The sequence below is a fragment of the Argiope bruennichi genome, chromosome 4 (assembly GCF_947563725.1).
Source record: "Argiope bruennichi chromosome 4, qqArgBrue1.1, whole genome shotgun sequence".
Lineage (NCBI taxonomy): Eukaryota > Metazoa > Arthropoda > Arachnida > Araneae > Araneidae > Argiope > Argiope bruennichi.
The window spans coordinates 38,348,938-38,374,006 of record NC_079154.1 but is presented as its reverse complement, the minus strand read 5'-3'; the positions used below and the strand labels follow the sequence as shown (position 1 = coordinate 38,374,006).

The following is a 25,069-nucleotide window of genomic DNA, read 5'->3' as shown; positions in this document are numbered from 1 at the left end:
GCTACACATAAGTGACACATGTTAATGGGCATTTCGTGCTAGTGCACCACCTTTATTTTCTTTTTGGCCTCTGATTATTTTATATATTTTTGAACAATTAATTAATATAAGCAGACTAAACTCTTCTCCCCACAAGCTCTGTGGTTGCAGAAATTATGACATATTTTATTTCTTAACATACTTTTCTTTCACAGCTATCAAGTATGCTTTCGAATTTAAATAAATTTTACAATTTTTTAACGAATAGAAATAAAATGTTTCAATTTTTTTCCTTTCATTTTTTTTCCTTCATTTATTCTTTTATTCATTTTTATGCTCTGTTTTTCCTGTCATTATCAATATCAAATTATTAATTTCTCACAAACTTTCAGAAGAATGCGAAAACAAATTAGAAGCCACTATTATAGAGCATCTTGCATTATTTCTATTAATAATGTTCAGGGAAAAAAAACTATTTTCCGTAGCACCAAACTTATCTATAAAAAGTGTTATATAAAATTTTAACTTCTAATAAAATCTTAAAAATTTCATGATACAATTGTCCTATACAATTGTGTTGCTCCTCTTACACCCAACTTTCATTGTGTCAAACGCATAGTGTTTTTCATAAAATGACAACCAGAAATATCTTTCTTCGGCCTATTGATAAGCCGCGGGGCCAATTGTAATAATGCTCCAGATTCGAAATCCAATCCAACTGAAGAAAGCCGTGTCAACAGATCTGGTGCATGTTAAATCCATCGGGACCACACATCTTCCCATTAGTGTGATGCGGAAATTTAAAAAAAGGAGATACCAGTTCGGATGTTGTCACGTCATCTGATCGCAGTTTCAAATTACGAGGTAAGTCTTAAAATAGCCCTAATGTTGAATTAAAGTGTGATGTTAATATGAATAAAGTAATTAAACTCTTTTGATGGTAATGACTCAAAATATGGTGATCCACACATGAGTATGCATAAAACATATATTAAGATGAATAACACATGCTCACACAAAAATATGATTTAAAAATTACTTCATTTTCTCCAACTTTTTCTCTTAAAGAACTTTTTTATTCCTTAAGCAACTAATTTTTCGAATGTCTTAACGTGTTAAATGAGAAATAAATGCAAAGCTTTATTTTTATTCACCATACGCATATCATTCACCTTACGATCATCTGATCTAAAGGGTATTAATCTCCTTAAGAATGATGAAGTCCATTCTTGAGAAGAAGCTCATGTACTGTAAAAGTTTCCCTCTTTTGAATCAACAAAGGAATCTTTTTAAATTCAACCATGCCCTAATTCCTCCTCCCTCTTTATTTTTTATTTATTTATTTATTTTTAAATAATCGATTTTGATCATGAAGTGAAATTAATATCAAGGAAAAGCACAGAAGAGAGTTAACACTTCAACTCATCATTTTCATCTTTGCTCTTGCCGGCAATAGAAGTTCCCGCCGGTATTTGGATGTTTTTGATACGTAAGTAAATTTATTTGTAATTATTTGGAAACAAATTTTATAAAATTATTGGTCTTGCCAAACTAGGACTTCTAAATTTTCCATGTAATTCTTCCGTGCTTGATTTTATTACATAACATTGATAATGTCATATAATTACGTGAGATTTGGATTTTCTCTTGAAGTGCAAATAAATATTTCAAACTACGATACTGTGAGATAAAATTATTCTTTATATGCTCTTTTCAATGCTTCAAATAAAATTATTTGTCATTTTGAGGTATGATCAAATTCTCGTTCCCTTCCAAAAAACTAACTTGTCAAGAAATATTGTTGTCTTAATATAGAAGCATACAAAAAATTACGTTCATTTTTAATATTACGTTTGAATTCTAAAGGTCTCTTGCTTATCCTCGAGTGTTGAAAATCTTATTCTATTGATATTATTACATGTTGATTGAAAATTTGATAACATTTAGAATTGAATTGCTGATATATATTTAACTTGACGGATCTAAAAATTCAAGATCTTGTATATTCGTATTGTTTTCACTAAATTCTATATCTTATCCACATACAAGATTCCTGATTCATGTGCTGAAATGTTATACATTCACTTGATTCCTACCATAACTGAAAAGTCTCAACTGACTTAAACATAGTAAAATTATTTCATAATAAGTGTTAAAATCAGATGGGAGCAAAATTGGCATTTATGAGAATCAAAAGAGGAATATAATGTGAATTTATTAAAATTTTATGTTTTTAATATAATGAAAGAACTTCTAAGAAGATGAGTTTGATAATAAAGATTCTTTTGAATACGTTTTGATTCTGTGTTTAAATAAAAGTGCTGGAAATGATGAACTTAAATTAAAAATAAAGGACGTTAATTTGATTGTTTGTAGAAAATAAATTTTTTATATAAACCAATAGATATTAGTTGATCCATATTTTTTTTTTTAAATAAATATTGATTGATCACATTCAGACTTCTTTTATTGTTTTAATTAAAATATTTTAATTCGTATCTTTTCCAACCTTTTTTTTAGGTAATTAAACCAGTAAAGAATGTGCATGAATATTGTTGTATGAAATTTATAAATTATTTATACAAAATATTTTGTTGAATAAAATAGTTTTTGATATTAAAGAACATAAAGTTTCCACGATGTCATCTCCTCAACCATGTAAACCAAAAGAAACTATTGAAGGTAAGAGCATTCCATTACGGACATCATCTCTGGTACCATATTCATCTGATACGGGAAGTGATAGTGAATCTTCTGCTTCCTATTCCCTGACGACAATATCACAAGATTATCATATGAATACTAATCTCAGCAGAAGTTCTGATGTTTCTAAAATTCCAAGCTCAAAGGAATGCTGTGAATTATTTTCAAGCTCTTTGAATTCTACTTCAGAAAAAATTAGTTGCCCAAGTTTTGGTTTAAATAATTGTAAAAAGGAATCTGTATTGAAATCTAGAGAAAATGAAATGAATGAATCTTCTGTCATTCCTTTCACAGGAAGTCCAAGAAATGGAGATGGTACGAATTTCCGATTATTTTTCCCCCCCTCCTGAAATTTGCTTGATTTCTAAAGTAGCTCAAATTAATTTAATTCATTCTATTTATAAACTGTGTTTTATACAACTAAGAATTTAATTTTTTTCCCCTTAACTATTTTTAAGTTTTAAAAAATATTTTAGCTTCAAATATATCTAAAAACTGACCTGAAATGTATATGTATTCGTAAGAACTTAAAACAAATTATCAATTAACGACTAATAACTTACTAAATTTAACTGTGCTTAATTTAAAAAATAACTAACTTATTTTTGCTGTAATATGTTTATTTCCATAATACTACTACTTATAAAGGTAAAATAAAATTTGCTTAGCTCTTAAGAGTAGTATTTGTTTAAAGTGTTATTTGTTTACTGCATATTTTATCAAACGATGTATTAATTTCTTCCATTATATATTTTTGAAGTATAAAAATTTTCTTAGTTTCCTGGCTATTTTTTTATTTAATTTATGTTGCAAAACTTAATAATATATCAGAATAATTAGAAATCTGTGAGAGTCATCCCTCCAAAACTTTCTCATATTCCTCAAATAATGGTAGTAATCTAATTTCACTTGCACATAGAGATTTTTGGAGTTTGTTGAGTATTTGATAAAATTGTTGTATTTGATTAAAAACTCATAAAAATTAATGAAACAGTGAGAAGACTCATCATCATGGTGTATAATCTGTAAGGTGCTTCTTTTTTTTTTTTTTTTTTTTTTTTTGTACATTTTATTGCTTCAGATAAATACTACAAAATGCTCAAATAATAAAACTTATTGACTGTCTGATTCATTTGATAAGAATTTTGTTATGCAGGACATCATAATAATTTAAGAAAGAAGTCAACTTGATTTTATATGGTATTTTAGGCCTTGCTCCATTTTTCAAGTTAGTTCACAGATAATAATTCAGTGCTTTGATTAAAGCATCTCACAGACCACTTGTGTACATTGTTGTTTTTGCTACAAATTTTAAGATCTTGTAACAACTGAAGAAGTGATGTGTCAAAATCCTAAATGATCTTTTAAAACTGCTTGACAGTGACCAAATGAACTTTTGAAATTGGAATTTTTCAATATTATCTCTTATTGTCAAATTATGATCTTAAAGCACCAATTCTCTAACCTTATGTTAATTAATTTAAATAAGTGATCCTCCAGATAGCAGATCATCTATGATAGATTCTCCAACATCTTTAAACTTTTTATACTAATCATATAAAGTTGTTTTTGATAAAGAATTATTTTTAACGCCTTTGATGTATTTCAAATGCTTTTGAAATAAAAATTTTATTTTATTGCATGTTCTTTACTCAATAATATGAAAGAAAATTAATTTGTTAAAGGAAATTAATTCGTAAATTCTTGTCTCATTAAAAAGCAATTTATTATCAGACAATAGAGTGAAGTCAATTCATGACTGTTGTTAAATAATTATAGGAGTTTTAAAAAAATTTTATGAAAGTTTGTAGATTATATCTATTATAGATGTATTTTAAATTAAGTATGCAAAATTCTGTTTGATTAAAATAATTATCTATTTTTCTGTTTAAGTATAAAGTATGATATATAATCAAAACAGAATAGATAAAACAAATACAGTATTATCTTTCTAGATGTGTGACTATAAAGGAGATAAATATTTTAGTTTTTCTTCAAATTTATATATATAACACAGGGAGAAATGCTGAACAAATTAGGTGTTTTGATGGAAATGTAAAGGAATTCATTTATTTTTAATATGGAAGCATGTATTCTTAAATATTGAATGATGGTTTTAACATTTCGGATCGTATTTTAAGCAGACCAAACTATATGGCCATTTGAGATGTAAATCGTATGGTAAAAATTCAATATAGAAAGAAGAGTTAACAATGTGATAAAACTTTCATGAATTTAGTAAAAAAGTTCTTTTCAGCTGGAAAATGAAAATGAAACTATTAAAGTTTGCAGCAGTAATCAAATATTCTGTATCAGGTTGACTTTTTAATTAATTTTGGGTTAGTACACTCTCTAACTCACCCTGATTTTAAATGCCTGTTATCATGGCCATTATTTGTGATCTTTATTTCAAATTTATTAATTATTATTTTATTGTTATTCTAGTTTGGATTCAGCAAAACTTTGGTTAAACTACACAGACTAAGAATACATTTATGTAGTTTAATAACTCATTCTAATCCTTTGTGGGAATAATTTTTTCAGCTCAAAATTCTATTAAAGTCCAGTTTTATGTGCCTTTTTTCCATAAAAAGTTTTGAAAAAATATATAAACTTGTATTTTAGACAAGAGTATCATTCTCATTTGTTCATCATGTGTGTTGTTTGTGTATCATCTCATCACACTCAGTTGTGATTATTTAAAATGAAAAAAGATGTTGACAATATTAGATGAATATACTGGTTAAAAAACGAAATCAATATTATATATATAATATACTATTTGTTATTCTATTGTTTATATAATTTTTTATTATATTTAATTAAGATTTTTTTAAACTTATTGTTTGTTTAGAACAATTTTACTTTTTTGTATTGTCAATAAAAATTTTAATATTAATTCTGACTTACATAAATTACATATCCAAGAAGGGTTTGCTATGGATATTTTGTATTGTAAAATGTTTTTTCTCCTTTTAGGGAATGCTCTTAAAACTTTTGCCACTCCAACATCTGCAAGAAAAACTGAAATGTTTACAAAATCAGCTTCAACTCCTTTGAAAAGATCTTTCTCTATGATAGAGAATGATGATGAAGAAACAGGTCCTTTTACTCCCAAAACAAGTATCAAAAGAATACAAGAAAACTTAAATAGGTAAGTTTTCATATTTATAGTTTAATGGTTCAGATTTATTTCATGTGTATTTTTATATATGCTCAATTTAATCGGATAGTTCCACTTACATATATGTCTATTTGTAATTTGTCTCTTACTGTCAAAATGTGTTTTGTTTTCGATGGGATCTACTCTGAACAGATCATGAAGTATTTGGTTCTTTTACATTTGTATTAGCAAATCACTAAAAATAGTACCTTAACAGATAATTTGATTTTATGCACAAGGATGTTGTGCAATTTACATACAGGGAGTGACATTCAGTATTACACTAATTATATGTATTTCAATTTTATGTTTTAAATATTTTAATTTTGAGAATTTTATTAGATTCCCTATTTGATTGTCGGTTAGATAAAATTGTGCTATTAAGTAGTTCTCCATTTTTCCAGACATGTAGAGATTTTGAGTGGAAACATTTTGTTCTCTGAAAAATTATGAATTCATCTCATTCAAGTAAATTTTCAGGATTGAGTATTCTTTTTGCTGCTGCTGAAAAAAAAATCTGAAAGTTCTCGAAATATTAAGAACTAGTTGATATACCTAACTTTGATCGGGATTAAAATTCTTCCATATATTTTTTTAATAATTGATATTTAATTTTCTTTATAAGTTATTAAGATTTATTATATTATATTAGTACTGCAAATTTTGTTCACTATATTGAAGTATAAGAAAAGTTTCCTTTCTTTGATTGATTGACTTAAATTGGCTTTTAAACATGGTTAAATCACTACTTTAAAACCAATAAAAAGCATTGCCAAAGGCTGTAGTAAAATCATATTTTTATAAATAATAGTCATATAATTCAAAGTATTAAAAAAATTAATTTCTAATTAATTGTGTATTTAATTAATTTTTGTACTTTGGAAAGTTGGCAATATGTTTCCTCTTGTCTTATATAATAGTACAAAATTTGGTTCATTTACTTAGGAGAAGATATGGAACATTTATGCATAGACATAATAACTTTTTTTTATGCTAAGATATTCAAGAAATATATTTTAAAAACATATAGATTAAATATTAGTAATATGTATCTGTTTTTGAAAAGAAAAAAAAAATACTTGTATTCTATTAGTATACTCGTTAGTCTAATTTTTTGAATATATCTGAAATTTTGAACAGAAATTGGTATTTTCTGAACATTAATATTTTTTTTTAATTTCTACAAAATGAATATATATTTGAAATGAAAGTATTTATATATTAACTGTATGTGAACTTTTGGCTTAATTACATTCTATTATAAACCTGGTCAATACACAAATATGACATCTTTGGCAGTTAATCACTGACTGCAATTAAACATGAAATCTCTGCCAATTAATTGCTGTCATACTGTTAATGTATAAGCACCAAAATGTGGTAATCAAGAATTTAACGAAACTGCTGCATACTTTAGTATACTGCCTTTATATAACCCTCCAAACCTACCTAAAATTTTTCTTTACTGCTAAGAAGTTTTTGTATTCATATTTTACTATTCTATATATTTTTTTTACTATAGATGAATGCAAATTATATAGCCATAACTATAAGTTTTAATTTATTATATGATTATTTGGAGAAAAGTTTTATTGAAATTTTAAATCTATTGACTTTATATTGTATTGTTATATTCTGTGAATATTTGATTTGAATATAATGTGGAAATTTTGTAATCAATTACATCATTAACTGAATAATATTTGTTTAAATTTATTGGGGGGGGGAAGAGATTAAAAAAATATGTAGAATTTTGTGATGTGTACAAAGTGGGTTTTTATCTCGCATATTTTGTTTATAGTTTTAAAGTCTTTTATCAGTAAATATTTATGAATTGGCTATTATGAATTTAGCAATGGTTTTCATATAATATAATGTGAATAATCTGTGCTTTTGTCTAATCTGCTTTACCGCATTTTTTTGAAGCATTTTATTTTAAAAGCAAACGTAGCCTGCTGATTCAACAATTAAAAGTAGGAACGCAGTGAAAATTAAGCTATTTCTATTATTTAATACTTTCTTCTATGTCCTTTATAATCTTCTATGTTCTTTCTTTATTTTTTTCCATATTTCTCAATGCCAATTAGTCTTAATGTTCAAACTATTCTAATAAAGTGGTGATAGATAACCTTTATTAATAACACCCAATATTTAAAAAAAACATGACAAAACAAGTTAGATAAAAGCTATAATTATTTATATTAAATTGATCAAAATTATTTTCAGATTTATTGCATTGGACTGTTAATTTGTGAATATTTTCTATTGAAAATGATATGCAGATTACATAAAATAAAACTAAATTAAAATTTCTGGGTTTTGATTTGAAAAATCTATTTTTCACCAACAAATTCTTGATAAGAATGATTCAAAGGAACGTTGTGCATATATTTTGCAAAAATTAGTTGGTTCAATGTTTTTGTCAAAAAAACTGAATGCATACAATACTTTAAAATTGTATGACATGTAATCAATTACAATTTTCATTATTATTCTCAAATTTTACATTTATGGAATATTTTATATACAGTACAAGGTGCTATGGAGTCCTATTCACCATATATAAAGATTTGTCTAAAGAATAGGTTTTTTTAAAGCACGTCATTTTATTTATTTATTTATTTTCTTTTTGCAGTTGGAAATCTCCAAGCCGATACCACTATTTTTCAAGGAAAAGCTTACCAGCTAAAGCTGAAACTGAACTTCATACTTCTAGTAAAGATTATTCTGATAAGCAGATACAAAACAGAAGGAGAAGTTATCCATTTGCAAAATCATCTTATCATTCTCCAACTGCAAAACAAAATTTCCGTAGTTTCAGAACCGATCAAACACCATATTCACCTGGACAAAATGCTCTTCATCAACAAAAACGAAGACGATTCAATTTACCCTATTATGATGCATTTAGTTTAATGTCATTGGAATCAGAATCTGGTTTTATTGATTCTCACTGCCATCTTGATTTTATTTTCCAGAGGCAAAATTATGAAGGAACATATTCTGAGTATCAAAAAGAGCATGAGCATACTTTTCCGAAATCATATCGGGGATGTGTTGCAATATTTTGCAATCCATTTACTTTTAGTAAAGTAAGCAACATGATATTGAATTTTAATACATATTATTTATATTATGCTATTTGATAAATTTTATATGTTTTAATTGCAATATAATTGAACTTTAATAAATGAATTTTATTTTATGAATAATTTAGCAACTGAGTGCCTATCTGCCAGAAAATTTAGCATACATAAAATCTAACCATAATTTTATTAGTTCTAATAAAAAAGTAATTTTTATAGGAGGAAAAGACATTTTTTTTTTCTGGAAATTAAAGGACAGATTATAAATTGTTTTATTGACATTTCAACTTGAAGTTTATAAAATACAGAAGCGCATTGCATTTATTTGATTTTAATTTAATTTATTTATTATTAATTTAGTTTTAGTTTTATTATTTATTTATAACATTAATTAAATACGAATTAATTTAATTCTTTGTTAATTTAATTAGGTCACATTGCAATTTAAAAATTACCATATTGAACTGCAGTGAATAGTTTCTTTGATACTGCGATAATATTTATTAGTGTTTGCTTTTATTTACCTTGTTTGCACTCTAAATAATTCCTCTTTGAACCATTAATTAGGAACTTTTTCATTGTTATCCTAGAAATTTATTTAATCTTTAAATCCTTATCCTAGAAATCTTTAAATTAATGGAAATATAAACTTTTATTGTGAAGTTTAAAATTTTGATTAGAATTGTAATCTTTAAATTTATAAATATGAATATGGCTTTCAATTATTTCCTCTTAGAAATATAAAATCACAATTTAAACTAATTGTTTTGATTCAATTTTGTTTTGAAGTTTGTTGATAACAATAAAACAAAATAATTCAAAGATTACTAATTTTGTTAATCATCATCAGTTTAAGCTGCAATTTCTTTAGTTAAACTAAGTCTATGAAAGTGAATCTTTCCCATGCCAAGTAAAATTGGTATACTTCTTTTTAACTTGATATCCATTAATATATTATATATAGTTCCATTGTAAGTTTCCATTTCATGAAACCTGCTTTTCCATTTATAATATTCAAAATGCTAGTTGTATTCTAAAAGTTTCTGTGTTTTAGACAAATCATTTTATTATCATCATTTAAATCATGAGTGTACACTATTTGTAAATATAGTATTATTTACTTATCTCTGCAGAATAAATATAGCAGCTTATGATTATTTATGAAAATTTTAAAATGTAGTACTTCTTAAACTTGTAATTTATTATTGTTGAACTTTTTTCAAAATTGATTAAACAGAAGACTGTAGCTGCAACTTAAATTCTAGTAGTTTGCATAATTATAATTTAACACTTTTGATTACTGAAAAATATTAAAATGATTATCTAAAAAATAATTATTTCTATTAATTAAAATAAATGAATAGAAAAATAATAAAATAATAATAGAAGTTTTTTGTATGGCTATTAATTATTTGATAAATACAAAAAATAAAATTTAAATTTAAAATACTCAACATGTTTTAAATACATAATTTGTACATAATTCATTTGAATTAACAAAAGTTTTTTTAACTGTGTTTTTCATTTTAGCCATTCCCTCTTACAACTCTTCCATGAAATTAAAAAGCTTTTTTTTTTTTTTTTTTTTTTTGTATTATATATAAACACATCATTATCCTTAGAAAAATGCTCAATGCTTACCTTTTTTTGGTTTTAAAAGTAGATTAAAAATTATTCTAATTTAAAACTTTTGTATGAATAATGATTTTAATTACTTATTTTAGAAAGATATGTGGGGAAAATTTCTGGAAGAGGACAATGTTTGGGCATCATTTGGCTGTCATCCTCATAATGCTAAAGATTATAATGATTATATAGAAAAATCATTATATGCTGCACTAAAACATTCGAAAGTACGAGCTTTAGGAGAAATTGGTTTGGACTATTCAAATAGGTATTCATTTTTGAAAAACTGATTGTTACTTATTTATTTTGCAATTTGTTGCTTAAAGATGTAAAAGTTTTCTATAGAAATTGTTTTGTAATGGCAATAATTTAAACACTTTCCAATTATTATTTTTTTTTTACCAGTTATATATTGATATACAAATTAAGTCTACTCATCTTTAAAAGAACTGAGTTTTAAATGTCAATGAAACTGCAGATGTAATCATTTCACGTTCATAAAAACTTTTCCATGATTAAAAAATTCCTTACATTAGATTGCATAACTGTTATTAAGGAGAAAATTGGTGTTGATAGGAACCAGAGACATAGTGTGCATATGCACATATTGCTTTATAAGCAAATTAGTGTTGCTATCCTTTCATTTTGTTATTTTCATTGACAAATAAAGCTTCTTTTGACTAAGTTTAACATGTTTGTTTTTAAAGTTAACGATAAATTTCCTGATTTAATATTGATTATTACTATGCAAATTACTTCATTAAAATTTACCTTTTTACATAGATTTCTTGTATGAACCAGTTGTGATTATATTTTGTTACAAAATGAGCTTGATCTTGATTAGTTTGAACTTGTTTGATCATGTCATATAGAGCATTTCTGCCTCGGTTTATGTTTTAACTGCTTCTAAAAGTGGCCAATTGTGAATTCTCGTATGAATAAAAAGAAATGGAACCCAGCAGAACTAGAATTATTCCTATGAATCAACAAACCAGTATAACTGAGGGATATTAATACATTGGTTATATTAGAAAGCTCAGTAATTCAAGGATTATAAATCTCTGAAATAAATTTGACACTTTATTTCAAATGGGAATTGATGTTGATCAAAACCCTTGTACAAAAAATGCCTTTTGTCACTGAATACAACCTAATTCCAATCTTGAGCAGTCCAAGAGTGATATTTCCTGGCCCAGTACAAAAGTTTCCTATTCATAGTGATTTTTAGAATGCTGTTCTCTTCTGCTTCAATAAACCCTTGTCATAGTGTGGATGAATCAATGCTCCCAACAATAGCCTATTATTTTCTCTAAAGTTCTATATTTATCTTAAAGAAAATGCATTTTACAATTTCACACAATAAATTTGTCTGCCTGAAGTGTTTATTTAAATCTTCAAATTATAAATGTGTTCTAAATTTTTATTGTGTCCATGAATTGATAATTACATTAATAGAAATAGATATATAAAGAGAAAGAATTGAAAAATATTTGACATTACAAGTATGTCCTATGCTATAATTGAGGGCTGGCATATGAACTTTTTTTTTTTTCCCCATGCTTAATTTTCTGCTTCTTATTTGGGGCTGAAGAAAATAGATTTATTTTGTGTTCTTTGTGAATTTTTAATTCCCCACTTCTGTATCAATATAAAATGATTAATAGAAACAAATTCTGTTTGTGCTATTGATCATAGTGTTTGCTTTCAACTGGCCTTAGTCATAATAATAATTGATTATGTTATCATTAAATTAACATTTAAGTAACTGTATAAGAAAGAGGTAAGCTTTGGTACTTATCCATTTCTCTTGTCTTAAAAAAATATTATTTCTAAGAAAATTATAAGTTAACTGAAAATAGACTGTATGCCAAAATAAGTATTAATTAAAATCACATAGACATATAATTCAGAAAAATAAAGAAAAATTTGACTTTTTTTTTATTTATTGTTTATTATAATATAACATATGTTTATCATAATAGTTCTTACTGAAATCTACAGACTGACATTTTGAAATTTGGTTACTCTTTTGGAATGTGCTACATTCGGAGGAAGAGTTACAATTTGACTTATAGTGTTTACATGAGGTAATCAGAAAGAACATTCAGCATTTGAAGCTGCAGTTAATGGTGAATATCTAGGTCTTGAATAAGAGTACAAGATCTGATGAATATATAAAATTTCGAATGGATCCTATGTTCTGCTCTCAAGCTGTAGATTCTCATAGATATGCTCACTTTTGGAAGAAGAAAAAAAAAAAATTGCATCTTGGGGCCTTCAAGACTGTAGTACAATTTTCCTGCCCATTTTTTTGTGCCAACAATAAAAGATAGGTAGCCATTGATATTATACCTTATTAGTTTGAAAGATACTTTTTTCTGAGTATAGAGTGTTGTGTTATATAACTTCAATATATTATACCTAAATGAAAAGCATTTCTTATATTAAATAATTTATCCTTAAATGATAGATTATAGTTTTGTTCTGTTATCTGCTTACCAAATGCACATCCTTTTTATGTTTTATCAATTCCTACTATTAGTTAGTCCCAAGATAATATATATTTCATGAAATGCAAATATTAATCCCTTCTAATGTTCTTGATGAGTTTATTATTCAGGCATTCTCATGTAGATTTATTTAAAAAAATTCTCAAACAGTGTAACTGCATTGCCAATGCATAGGAATTTGTGAAAACATCAACAATTATTGAAAAGTTGATATGATAAATTATGGTCCAATTCAATGTTTGCTTTTCATTTGAATGAAGATTATAGAAATTTGTTTGCAAAGAAAACCATTTATTTAAGAACTTCTTTATGTTAAATATCCCAATTAATCATGATGAAAGAAGTTTTTATCAAAGACAATTGAATTGCTTTTACTGGAATAGATGGTTATTAATAATGTATTTACCTACAGTCCAACATTACACAAGTTCTGAATTGTAAAAATACTAAAAAATTCAGATTGAAATTTTTATGCCTGAAATGAAAGAAGATACAAAAGAGAAAAAAAAAATCTGGTGGCAAATTCTATTGAAAATGAAGCTACTGGTTGAGATCTGTGCAGGAATTGTAAGTCACCAAGATATCATTAAAGTTTACTCTCTTCACATTTAACAATTAAGAGAAATTCACAAATATATAAAGCAGCAGATACTTCACTACATATTGAAGAAAATAATGATGATGTGAAATGTGGTAATAATTCTGCTACAATCAACTTTAAAGCAAATAGACATGCTCTCGCCACACTCAATAATGAATATGATTGACAACCCATCTGCTGTTTAGCTTCTTTTTAAGATTACAGTACAAAGTTATCATTGAAGTATTGGAGAACTATTTTATTGGGTTAAATTAAAATTATTATTCAATTGAACTAAAATTCTATGGAAATATAATTTAGAATTAGTGAGTTAATATTCCATGTGTGTGTTTTCTCTCTCCTTTAAAGAACTGCATTTAGTTATTTTCTGTTAAATATGTATATCATATATATATATATATTTTTAAATCCTTCATTTTCATTTCCAGTTTACTTTATATCCAGAAGTTTGATAAATTTTTAAAGATTAATAGTATATAATATTTTCAATTCCAGGAATAACTGTATGAAGACAGTACAATTTGAAGCTTTCCGGAGACAATTAAAAATAGCTTTAGAAAAGCAACTACCTGTTGTTATTCATTGTAGAGAAGCTCATGAGGATGCAATGGGGATAATAAAAGAGGTGTGTATTTTAAAATTGAGTGTTATATTGTATTGCAGTATATATGTTTTACATTAAATGACTTTTCATGGATTATATCTTGTTTTTAAAAATGTTCAAAATCTTTATGTATTGTTTCGCTTATTCAGATCCTCCCAATCGATTACACTATTCACCTGCATTGTTTCACAGATACTTGGGAATGGGCCCAGAAATGGTTGAATGAATTTCCAAATCTTTGTATTGGAATTACAAATGTTGTGACTTTTCCTTCAGCTGAATCAGTTCATGAAGTGGCAAAAAATATTCCTTTGAATCGTTTGTTACTAGAAACAGATGCTCCTTACTTTATTCCAAAAAGGGTTAGTATCCTAAATTTTTCATTCTTCATATAAATATTAAGCTATAAGAGGGTAAATCAATCACAGATTAGATTTTTTTAATAGCACTAGATTATATAATATTGCTCTAGTGTTTGTGATAACTTATTTAAAGTTTAAATAATTGTCTGACATCGTTTTATTCTTCATATGTTTCTTTTTTTTATTCATCAACATAATAAAAAAAAATGTAATCAACCTTGTGCAGTTGGACCATGAATTATAATTAAACTTGTAATAAAAGAAAATATCAAACCTATTGAAATCTCAAGTATGTAAATGAACAAGATATTTTAAATGACCATGAAGAATTTGAAAATGTTGTCTCTACTAAAAGTAAAAACTGGGTTTTTTTTGCTAAAAATTCTTGCTACTGTTTTGTTATATTTGTAAGATACTATATCTGTCAATTTTTATGAATAATAATAATATGATATAATATACCGCTCTGAAATTTTGGAGAAAATTAAAATAACATTTAGTTTTAAAAGGTGCTCCATATTAATTTACAGTGTCCTCTCTTCATAGAGAAGAATATTTCAGACTGCCTTTTGTTTGGACCTATTAAAATAAATGATAGGAAGAAAAATTTCATTGGAATTGCCAATTCAAATTTTTCGTGCTGTTTGCTTAGTGTACATTTGACTACTTTTAAACTTACTGAATTTTTATAAAAATTACAACATATTAAGATTACTGTAATGTTAAAAGAGGATATTTAGAAAAAAAATGTTGGTGCTACAGACGTACAAAATTAATTAATATTTCCGGAAAGATTAATAAAAAAAGGTCACATTGATCCTTTGCTTTTGAAAGCATGCATAAATTTATCATGATATGTTCACGTCAAATGGAGAATCAATGTAAATTTAGCAGGAACTTTACAAATGGACAACAGACTGTAATAATAATTACTTAGTATTTAATCTGTAAATCAGAATCGAACACACACACACAAAAATTCTTACAGCCTATGTAGTTTCTGATTTTATCATCACTGTGATGATTTTCTGTTTATCCATAGGTTTACTAAGCATTTATTAAATAATGTTATTAATCTAACATAAAATAGAAAATAAATAGTTGATGAAAATGATACTAAAAATTATACTTATTTTTCATAATGTTTATTAAATTTATTAATTGTGTTGTCATGTTGTTTCTAATCTGGCAACATTTGTTGTTTTGGCACCTATCTTCTAGATTTCTTTTAAAATGACAAAATTTTGCTTTTATGATTACTATTATATATTATCTGAACTTATATTAACTAAGAAACAAATTAAAAAGTTACATGAATTTCAAAAATGAGTTAGCACATTTCTGCAGAAACTTATTCCATACATTTTTTTAGAATATTAATCTGTCCTGAGGTAACATTTCCCACAAGAATGATTTGAAAAAGTGGCATGAAAGAATAGGATATGTAAATATGAACTTTATTATATATTTAAAAAATTCTTCTATGAGGGTTGCCATTATAGCAAACAGCACAGATTTCAATTTGTTTCAAGGGAAGACAAATCTATTAAACCAACAGAACTAATAAATAATTCTATCTGGTCCAATGTCTGAACAATCAATAGGTGGCACAAATAATTTCATCTTAATAAATAATTATTGCAGTGAAACAGTCAGTTTCCTCAAATGTAAATGGGATGTTCTTCGAACCGTTCAGAACTTTTTTCCACTGAGTGAGAATAAATTGAATCACCAAGTTAAAGTACTTAAAATTGGCAATGGCGCTGAATACAAAACGTTTCATTTTAATGATTTTCTAAACAAAAAACAAAAAAAAAAAAAAAAAAAACATTAATTTGGAAACTAAAGTTTTTCATATCCCATGACAGAAAGAGAAGAGATGTGTAAAATTGTGCACACTGCTATTTGTATTGTTAATAGTATTAATTGTATTGTTAATTAAATTCTCCTTCTACTTCTTCTCATGAATTATGGATTGGAAAATATGTTTCCCTCAATCATTTAAAAAAAAATTGGTTCAATTTGCAAGCATGAACTTGATATCTTATGAAAGAAATTAAAACCTAAAAGTAAGAAAATGATTTTAATTGGAATGAAATGTTTTGAATAAAAACTAACATCATTTTTTAATCCAGTTACCAAAACTATCAAAGTATTAAAAAAATGTCTGTAATGAAGATATAAAATTGAGATGCAAACCACCATCAATATCCATTTTTACTATTAATGGGAACAATCTTATTGCCAAAGATTCATTAGATGAAGTACAGGAAGATTTACTGTATAATTCTCCTAATTCAAATAATGAGGATCATTATAACCTTCATCCCACAGACACCATTAAGGTTTCCGTTTATTATGAATCAAATGTGGTAGACATAATAACGTCTAAGTGAATGAAGAGGCAATGAATTTTTTTAACAGATAAGTGGTGAAGCCATAAATGAAGAATTAAATTTTCTTAGTAAAATGAAATATGAGATCTTGTGCATCTATCTTCCAGAAATAAGTAATGTAATTGGAGGAAAGTGGATATTTAAATAGCTTTCCGGGGGGGGGGGGGGGAATGATAAATATATGTCTATGCTAAAAGGTTTTCCCAAGTAAAAGAAGTGAATTTCAATGGAACTTAAAAGCTGCTTTTCTATACAGAAAAATAAAAGAAACTACATTTATATAATCTCCCCTTGCTTTGCTTTAAACTATGCCAAAAAACTAGTTTACCATCTGAAAAGTCTATATAGACTGAAGCAGACATTTATAAACTGAAACAAGACTTTCTCTGAATTTTTAACTAGTTTTGGCTTTAAAGCAAACTATTGTCAATTCATTTATTTTTATTTTTATTGCATTTTTCAAGGAAATGAAACTTCAATTTGTTTTATATGAATATATTTTATTAGGATGGAAAATGTTATTTAAAATTATAAGTGATCTTTAAATGAAATTTTGTAGTAATTGTGACTCAGGTTGCTCTATAGGAATGGAAATTGACTACAGAACAAATGGTCCTTTCTTTTCTTTTTTTTTCCCCTCATTTAAAATGTTATGTAAAGCATATTTTCGAATGATTTCATTTAAATGACATTAACCACTGTCATAAACCTACAGACCCTGGAACAATTCTGTTGTCATAATCAAACTCATTTTAAGAAGGAAAATCAATTCTGTATGAGGAAGATGTTGAATCTCTGAAGTTCCTTGTCATTACAATATGCTTAGATATACTTTTACTGTAAATTGTATCACTGGTTCTCAAACTAATCTTCGCCAGGTGCATTGGAATGCAATGAAACATATTTTTAGATATCTGATATGTACTGCTGACTATGGCATTCCCAGGAATTGGCTTTACTTGCCATTTTATTGGAATTCAGATGCTGACTTCTAAAATGTCATAGACATGGGATAATCAGTTTCTGATTATTTATTGCATCTCATCTGTGATCCAGTAGCATTGTGTAACCAGAAATAATCAACAGTATATATAACTGAGGCAGAATATATTGTAGCTTCAACAATGTGAAAGAAATGTTATGGCTTGTCAATAAATAAGGGAGTAAGGTTTTTATTAATAATTAGTTGCAGTGCTATCAAGTTGTATTTTCAAGATCTGTATTGTACAAGCATACAAAGCACACTTACTTTCAATGAGTGAAGTTCAAGTTGCTTGATGCTCATTGAAAAATATAATGATGAATCAGTAAGTGTGAGATCTGGAGAAGAATTAGCAGATATTTGTACTAAAGCTTGTCCAAAGGTAAAATTGCAAATTTAAAGGAACTGCTCAACATGAAATGAATCGGTTGTTTGTGGTACTTTTAAGAACTCGACAATTTTTATAAATAAATCTTCACTGACTGACATCATAGATATTTTTATTACAATGATTTAGAAGTTGTTTTTAATAGTTTTCTTTTCATTTATTTTGTGTAATCAATATCAATGATAATTTTATTTGGACAAATGTATCAAGTGCATATTTCAGTTCTTCAGTATTTATTTTGTAACTTTAAGTAAAAACATAACTGGGGGGAGTATTAAATTTATTAATTCTATTGTTGCTTCCAATCAGTCTTATATGCTGTCTAAATGTATATTAACCAGGTAATAATGATTTATGAACCTATTATCATCAGAATTTCATCAAGATTCCAAGAAGTTGCACATCTAAAAATGCTTAACATCAGAATTATTAGAAAAATAGAGACAAACTGTTATATTGAAAGTTGTATCCGTTTCTCATTCTTGCTAAAATACATTTAAGTGTATTTTAAAGGGGGGGGATGCTAAGCTTGACATTTAAAAAATAGTTTTGTTGAATTAATATTTAGTTTGTTAAAAATCATAATTGTTGCTAATTGAAAAGTGTATGAACTTTTTATGCAAATCATTTATGTTGATTTGATTATTTTTTTTAAGCTTTATATTATTAAAATTATATCTATTGCCGTCTAAAAAACATGGATAATTAAAATAATGAAGTTGTCAAATATAGGACAAGAAATTATAGAATATAGATTTCTAATGCATATTTATTTAATTTTTACCTCTTTGCTAATATCTATCATTTAAAATTGGAGCAGTTTCAATTTTCTTCCTCAATAGAAAAGAAAGCCTATGTTTTTATTATTTATAATTAAGTCAATACTATTATGGGTAGTTTAAAAATAAGAGAGGAAATAAAAATTTTGGTATGATCAAACATTATTGCTTCCATGCTGAATAATAAATGTTTAATTTGTTTTAAAATCCTATTCTTTAACAAAAGGATAATGACTTGATTAGAGATTTATATATGGTAACTTGTTTTAACAATTTCCCCTCAATATAACTTTTTTTTTTTAATTATAATAAATAGAAGTTTAAAATTTTGAAAAATGAAACATTGATGTTCACATCTAAAATTTTAATTTAACTGAAGAATCTATTTAGTAGGATATATTACATAGTATATTATGTATTTCAGATTAATTTTTTTTATCAAAGAACTTAATATAAATATGATTATTCTCCATTTTATTCATTCAAATTGTGCTATATGTATAAAATTGAACATGTATATTTTTATGGTAAATTGCCTTTAAATTAAAACTGTTTAAATCAGATTCTGCTAATGATATTGTTTTATTCAGTTAATTTGTAATTTTATAGGGCTGCCAAGGAATGAGATGGTCTCATCCTGGTTTGGCTATACATGTTGCAGCACAGATAGCAGCTTTGAAAAATATTCCTATTGAAAAAGTACTGCAATCAACTCGCAGTAATACTAAGCGAGTATATAACATTTAAAATAAACTTTATTGTTGCAAGATGATTTTTAGCAAAGATAATCGACACAATTCTATTATCATTGTAGATTTTTAAAATATGTGGTGAGACATGTAGTTATGAACTTTTATTTCTAAAAGTTCAAGCATATGTTATATCTTTAAATACCTCATATGTAAATCTATCTTGAATTGTTATTTTGTTGAATAAAATGTTATATCTAGTTGTATGTTCATGCTTATTTAGTCCTAGTATTATTTCATAAATAACTATTTATGAAATAATAGAAATGGTTCTCATTATTTTAAAAAGTTGTAACAAAACATTAAATTTGATTGAACTTTTTACAAACAGATTTTGATGTATTAACGAAGTTATATTATTATAATATATCTTGATATTTATTAATGTAAATAAAATTAGAAAAAATAAATCATAGTTTCAAATGTGCAAATAACTGTAATATAAAAACATTATATTTAAAAAGTAATATAAGAATTAATATACTTTCAATTTGTAGGTCACTTTGACCACTTTATGTTTATAAAATCAGTAAGATCATCAGATAAATTAGCTTTTTTAGAAACATTTTGTTGTGAGTGTCTTAAATATCATTTAACTAATTAAGTCTCTGAAATTAAGAACTATTCCATTTGTCAAATTTTAATTGATGGCTACAATAATTTTGTTTCATTTTCATAATAAAAGGAGATATCAAGAACAGCTTTATAACTAATAATAATTTTTTTGATAATATATAAAGGTCCAGCATATATATATATAATATACACAGGCTGTTCATTCTTGTTGTGCCCCAATATCTAATTTTCAAACCATTATAGATAAGCATATAACTGATTAGGAAAATGCTTTAAATGAAGAGGAAAATTATAGTTTGAGTTAATAAATGCATTTATGAAAAAAAACGAATTGTATTTACACAGTGTCATCAAAAATTGTTCATAACTTAAAATATAATATTATAAAAGAATCTTCCTTTGTTTTATGACTGAAACTGGCTGAATTATAACTGTTTAACCTAAATAGGGCTAATATACAAATAAGGTAAAGGTTTGACAAAATAAAATATTTAGTTACAATTAAAAATATTGTTGTTTTTTTAAGTATAATCAATCATATAAGTATTCAGCTTGAGTATAAATAATAATAGAAGTATAATATGTTTTGTTTCACAAAAAATGTTATGGGAAAACTAAATCTTTTTTTATTATAAAATAAAATTTAAAATGCATTTACAATCAATGATTCTATTGACTCAGAAAAAGAAAAAAAGCATTTTACCATTAACCTTTAAAAGTTACTTACATTTATTCAAGAAGATTTTGGCTCTTTAATTCTTGCTTAGATATATATCACACAGTCAAAGTGTAAGTAATAATAGCAAAAATATTAATTGACAAATGCCTTTTTAATTCAAAAGCAATCACTCAAAGGAAAAATAAGTCATATATAAATGAAAACTTGAGAATAACATACTGTTATAAACAGTTGAAATATTTTCATAGAAGAAAGGTTTAAATTTGCCTGTCAATACTTTGGCTTATGGTCTGTTAGACATAATTATTGCTTTAATTTAGAAACAGATATTTCTGTTCCTTTTATTATTATTTTCTTTCTTTTTTTTATGAACAGTGTCCCTAATTTCCTTAATGATATCAAATATTTCACTATCCCAAACACAAAACATAAATTTTTTGCTAAATTTACTACAGAAAGTATGCTGTGGAATCCAAATTCTGCAAATTATAAACTGTACATTAAATAAAACTACTAAAAAATGGAAAATAAGATTGATTAAAATAATTATATATATTAAAAATATACTCATGCCAATAGTAATGCTTCATGTAAAGTATGAAATAAATCTAAACAAAACAATGTATAATTTAAATATGCTAACATCCCCTTAAGGTTTCTCAACAGGCTGCAAAATTTGTTTAAAAGTTACAGCCAAGCATATTTAAAGAAATATGATTAAAATTACCATTGAATTGGGTAGGAAATTGGAATTTTTTTAAAATATACATTTATTGATTCAAATAACTGAAAAAGTAATTTTTCCCATCATTTAAAGCATTTTTCCATTTCAAAATTAATTGTTGGATTAAAGCAGGAGTGGACAGCTTGTGTATATATTCTTACATTACATTTTGTTTATATCTGTTTTCCAGTTATAGAGGTGTGCATCATTTTCATAGTATCTTTTTTTTTTTTTTTTTTTAATACTGTGTTAAAAAGCTTCATATAACCCAATTTTGCATAATTAACCAGATTGGGTTTTGGCTTAGACTTCAAAAAAAATCTTCCAGTTTGCTACTGATTTATGTACTTGAAAGCCGCTTTTAATGACAAACTGATTGCCGGAATTAATTCTCACAAAAAATTTCAGTTAAATATTTTATGAAATTTGATCTTTTAACTGCATCTGTAAAATACTTTAAGGCTTCAAATTTTGCTAATCATATAAGTCATGCTACTATAGAAGCTTTATGCCTTTTCATTTATTGTACCATACATTTCTTTAATTTTCTACTGCTCCTATAAAATGTGAACTTTTAAATTAAAACAGAAATATTAAATTTAAATTAATTATCATTTGCTGAAATCAAACATGTTTTTAAAAATGTGTGCAAAAAAGAAAATCATTCAGCATTGAAGTCTTATGGGTGCTATGAAATTTTTTTTTTATAATTTTGCAATATTTCAAAGAATTAATAAAAATTTCTTTGATTCATCATAAAATACAGTTTTTATTCTTGCTTTCAAAAGTATTTAATGGTAGTGGTTTCAAAACTATTTAATGGTACATAGTAGTGTTTTGTTTCGTTCAATAAATGTACTTCAGAAAAAATCATGGACTGTAAATTTGATATAGTCCTTTGGTCTTAAAGAATCATATTGAATGAAATATTCTTGACATTTTAAATTTTTAATTAAAAAAAAAAAGGTTTTTTTCTCTCATCTGTGATCAAATCTGGCCAAGTTATGAAACTTTGAATATCACTATTTTAGAATAATCAATTTGGACTCTGGGCATATTTTCTTTTAGATGTCTAAAATCACACTTTTATATAATATAGTAATATTCAAATATTCAGTTTTAATTGTAATAGCTTGGACCTTTCATTTAAAATTATAGTGTTTCAAGGATATTTTATTGAATATGACTCGTAGGACCAATGGTCTACAAAATATTCATTATTCATCAGTATATTTATTGATTGATAATTGCATTGAAATAATATTTAAACCATTTTTTCCTATTACATATATACGTGTGTGTATGTTTAATACTAATTGTTTAAAAATTACGTATTGGAATCTGATTAATAATACAAAATTATTGAATTAATAATATAGATATTTTGGAAATGCACAGAAACCTTTCCTTGCACTTATGATTCTAGAAAGGTTTAATTTTCTGTAAGTCTTTTAATTTTAACTTTTGTCAATGTGATGGCAATATTTTGATAAAAACTAATTTTTCCCATGCACGCAAAACATGCTCTTGCAGATTGAATTTAATTTTTATTTTGTGTGAAATAAACAGCAGGAAAACATTGCTGCTTAAAAAAAAATAATTTATTCATTAAAAATTGAAGATGGTGTAAAATTGTGTCCATACTGTAATATTTTTGGATACTATCACAGGAAAATGCCGAAATTTCACTTTTATTATTATTTAAAATTCCCCCAAAAAATCGCTCTAAGGCGCACATTCCCACCAACCAAAGTATATATATATACCTGGTTGCTCTAGCTCAAATAATCTAGCCTGTAGAACACCATCTCGCATTCATCTTTAGAATAAGAAAAGATTTATTGGCATTTCATATTATGTTTTGATTTTGCTATAACATAACACTTTTAACTGCAATGATTTTTTTTTTTTTTTTTTTTGTAATGGAATTATAACTAATGAATTTTGAGATATATTTATTAATCTGTGTGTGCATGTAATATATGCACATTGATTTTAGATTTTGCTTCATAGCTTTTGTTAAATGTTCTTTAAGAAATAAAGAAAATAACGATGCTGTATTAACTTATACTTTTTCTTTATGCTCCTGGTTTTTGGATAGTTAGCTTTGTTAAAAAGTACTTTTTAATATAAAGAGAAATCATTTATCTTGGCAAGGAATTTTGGGCAAAACCATGCTCAAACTGCATATAAAAACCAAAAAATGACCATTTTAATACTTCCATTTTGTACTTATTTCATTACATTAGTGTAATCATCAACGAAAAGTAAAAGCGTTTTTTGTAAAAAAAATAGGTCAGCTGTGTATATATATTTAAAATATTAATAAAATATAATATATATATATATTATATTTCATTACAAACTAGTTGAATATAGAACATTTATAAAATGCTAATTTGTAATAAGTTAGGAAATATAGATAAAAGTAGTTTTTGATATATAAAAGGTTTTTAATAATATGCGGGATAAGAAGTGAAATTTTATTGAAATTATCTCATCTTTTAATATGTTTAGCTGAATAGTTAAGAGCTGATTATATTTGTGAATTTATATATGATCTCAAAATACTTGCATTTTTGCAAATTCTATTTAATAGAATTTGCCTGCACTGCAAATTCTATTTAAATGATAAAATCGTCTTTTTGAACCTGGCCCAGAGCTGCCTTAAATAAGAATTTTCCTTTATATTCACTTTCTTTGCTTGTTATCAGTCAGCAACCTAACTTTTAATGCTTTGCTTCGGCTACAGTCTTTGCTTTTTTCACATAATCCTTATAATTGTCGTGGGTGGTATTAGGATATGTGGAATTAATGCATATAATTTAGCATGTTTCTGCCTCATAAAATGTATCAGATAAAAAATATTAAAAATAATTTTTTTTTACAATCCTGGTCTTATTTTTTCACCCGGAAATGCCCTTCATGAGTTTGCTCTCCAAATCTTGTAGAAAATTATTCTTTTCTTTGTGTTTCGTCACAACTGTGTATCACAAACTTTTGCTATATAGTAATTCATTATCATTTATTCTTGGCAGTTCAGAATCTTCAGCCCAAGAATTTAAAATAAAACTTACTTATCACTATTATGTAACTCCTAATTATATATTTCTTAAGCAGTAAAATATTTCAGTAAGCTGATACCTAGGACCACTGGACTGA

General features: G+C 25.8%; 1 protein-coding gene across 2 annotated transcripts; it reads left to right on the top strand.

The window, feature by feature from the left end:
• The first annotated feature begins 1,372 nt into the window (after positions 1-1,372).
• On the top strand, positions 1,373-20,091 carry LOC129965466 (putative deoxyribonuclease TATDN2). Of its 2 annotated transcripts, none has more exons than XM_056079358.1 (8): positions 1,373-1,468; positions 2,500-2,997; positions 5,662-5,836; positions 8,481-8,937; positions 10,656-10,825; positions 14,164-14,293; positions 14,422-14,634; positions 19,789-20,091. In XM_056079358.1, exons 2-8 carry the CDS (start codon positions 2,619-2,621, stop codon positions 19,924-19,926), a joined length of 1,662 nt encoding a protein of 553 aa, XP_055935333.1. In that variant the 5' UTR covers positions 1,373-1,468; positions 2,500-2,618; the 3' UTR covers positions 19,927-20,091. The 2 variants fall into 2 exon arrangements, with proteins under 2 accessions (XP_055935333.1, XP_055935335.1); XM_056079360.1 differs by having other exon boundaries at positions 2,500-2,661; positions 19,789-20,089.
• The last annotated feature ends 4,978 nt before the right edge of the window (positions 20,092-25,069 follow it).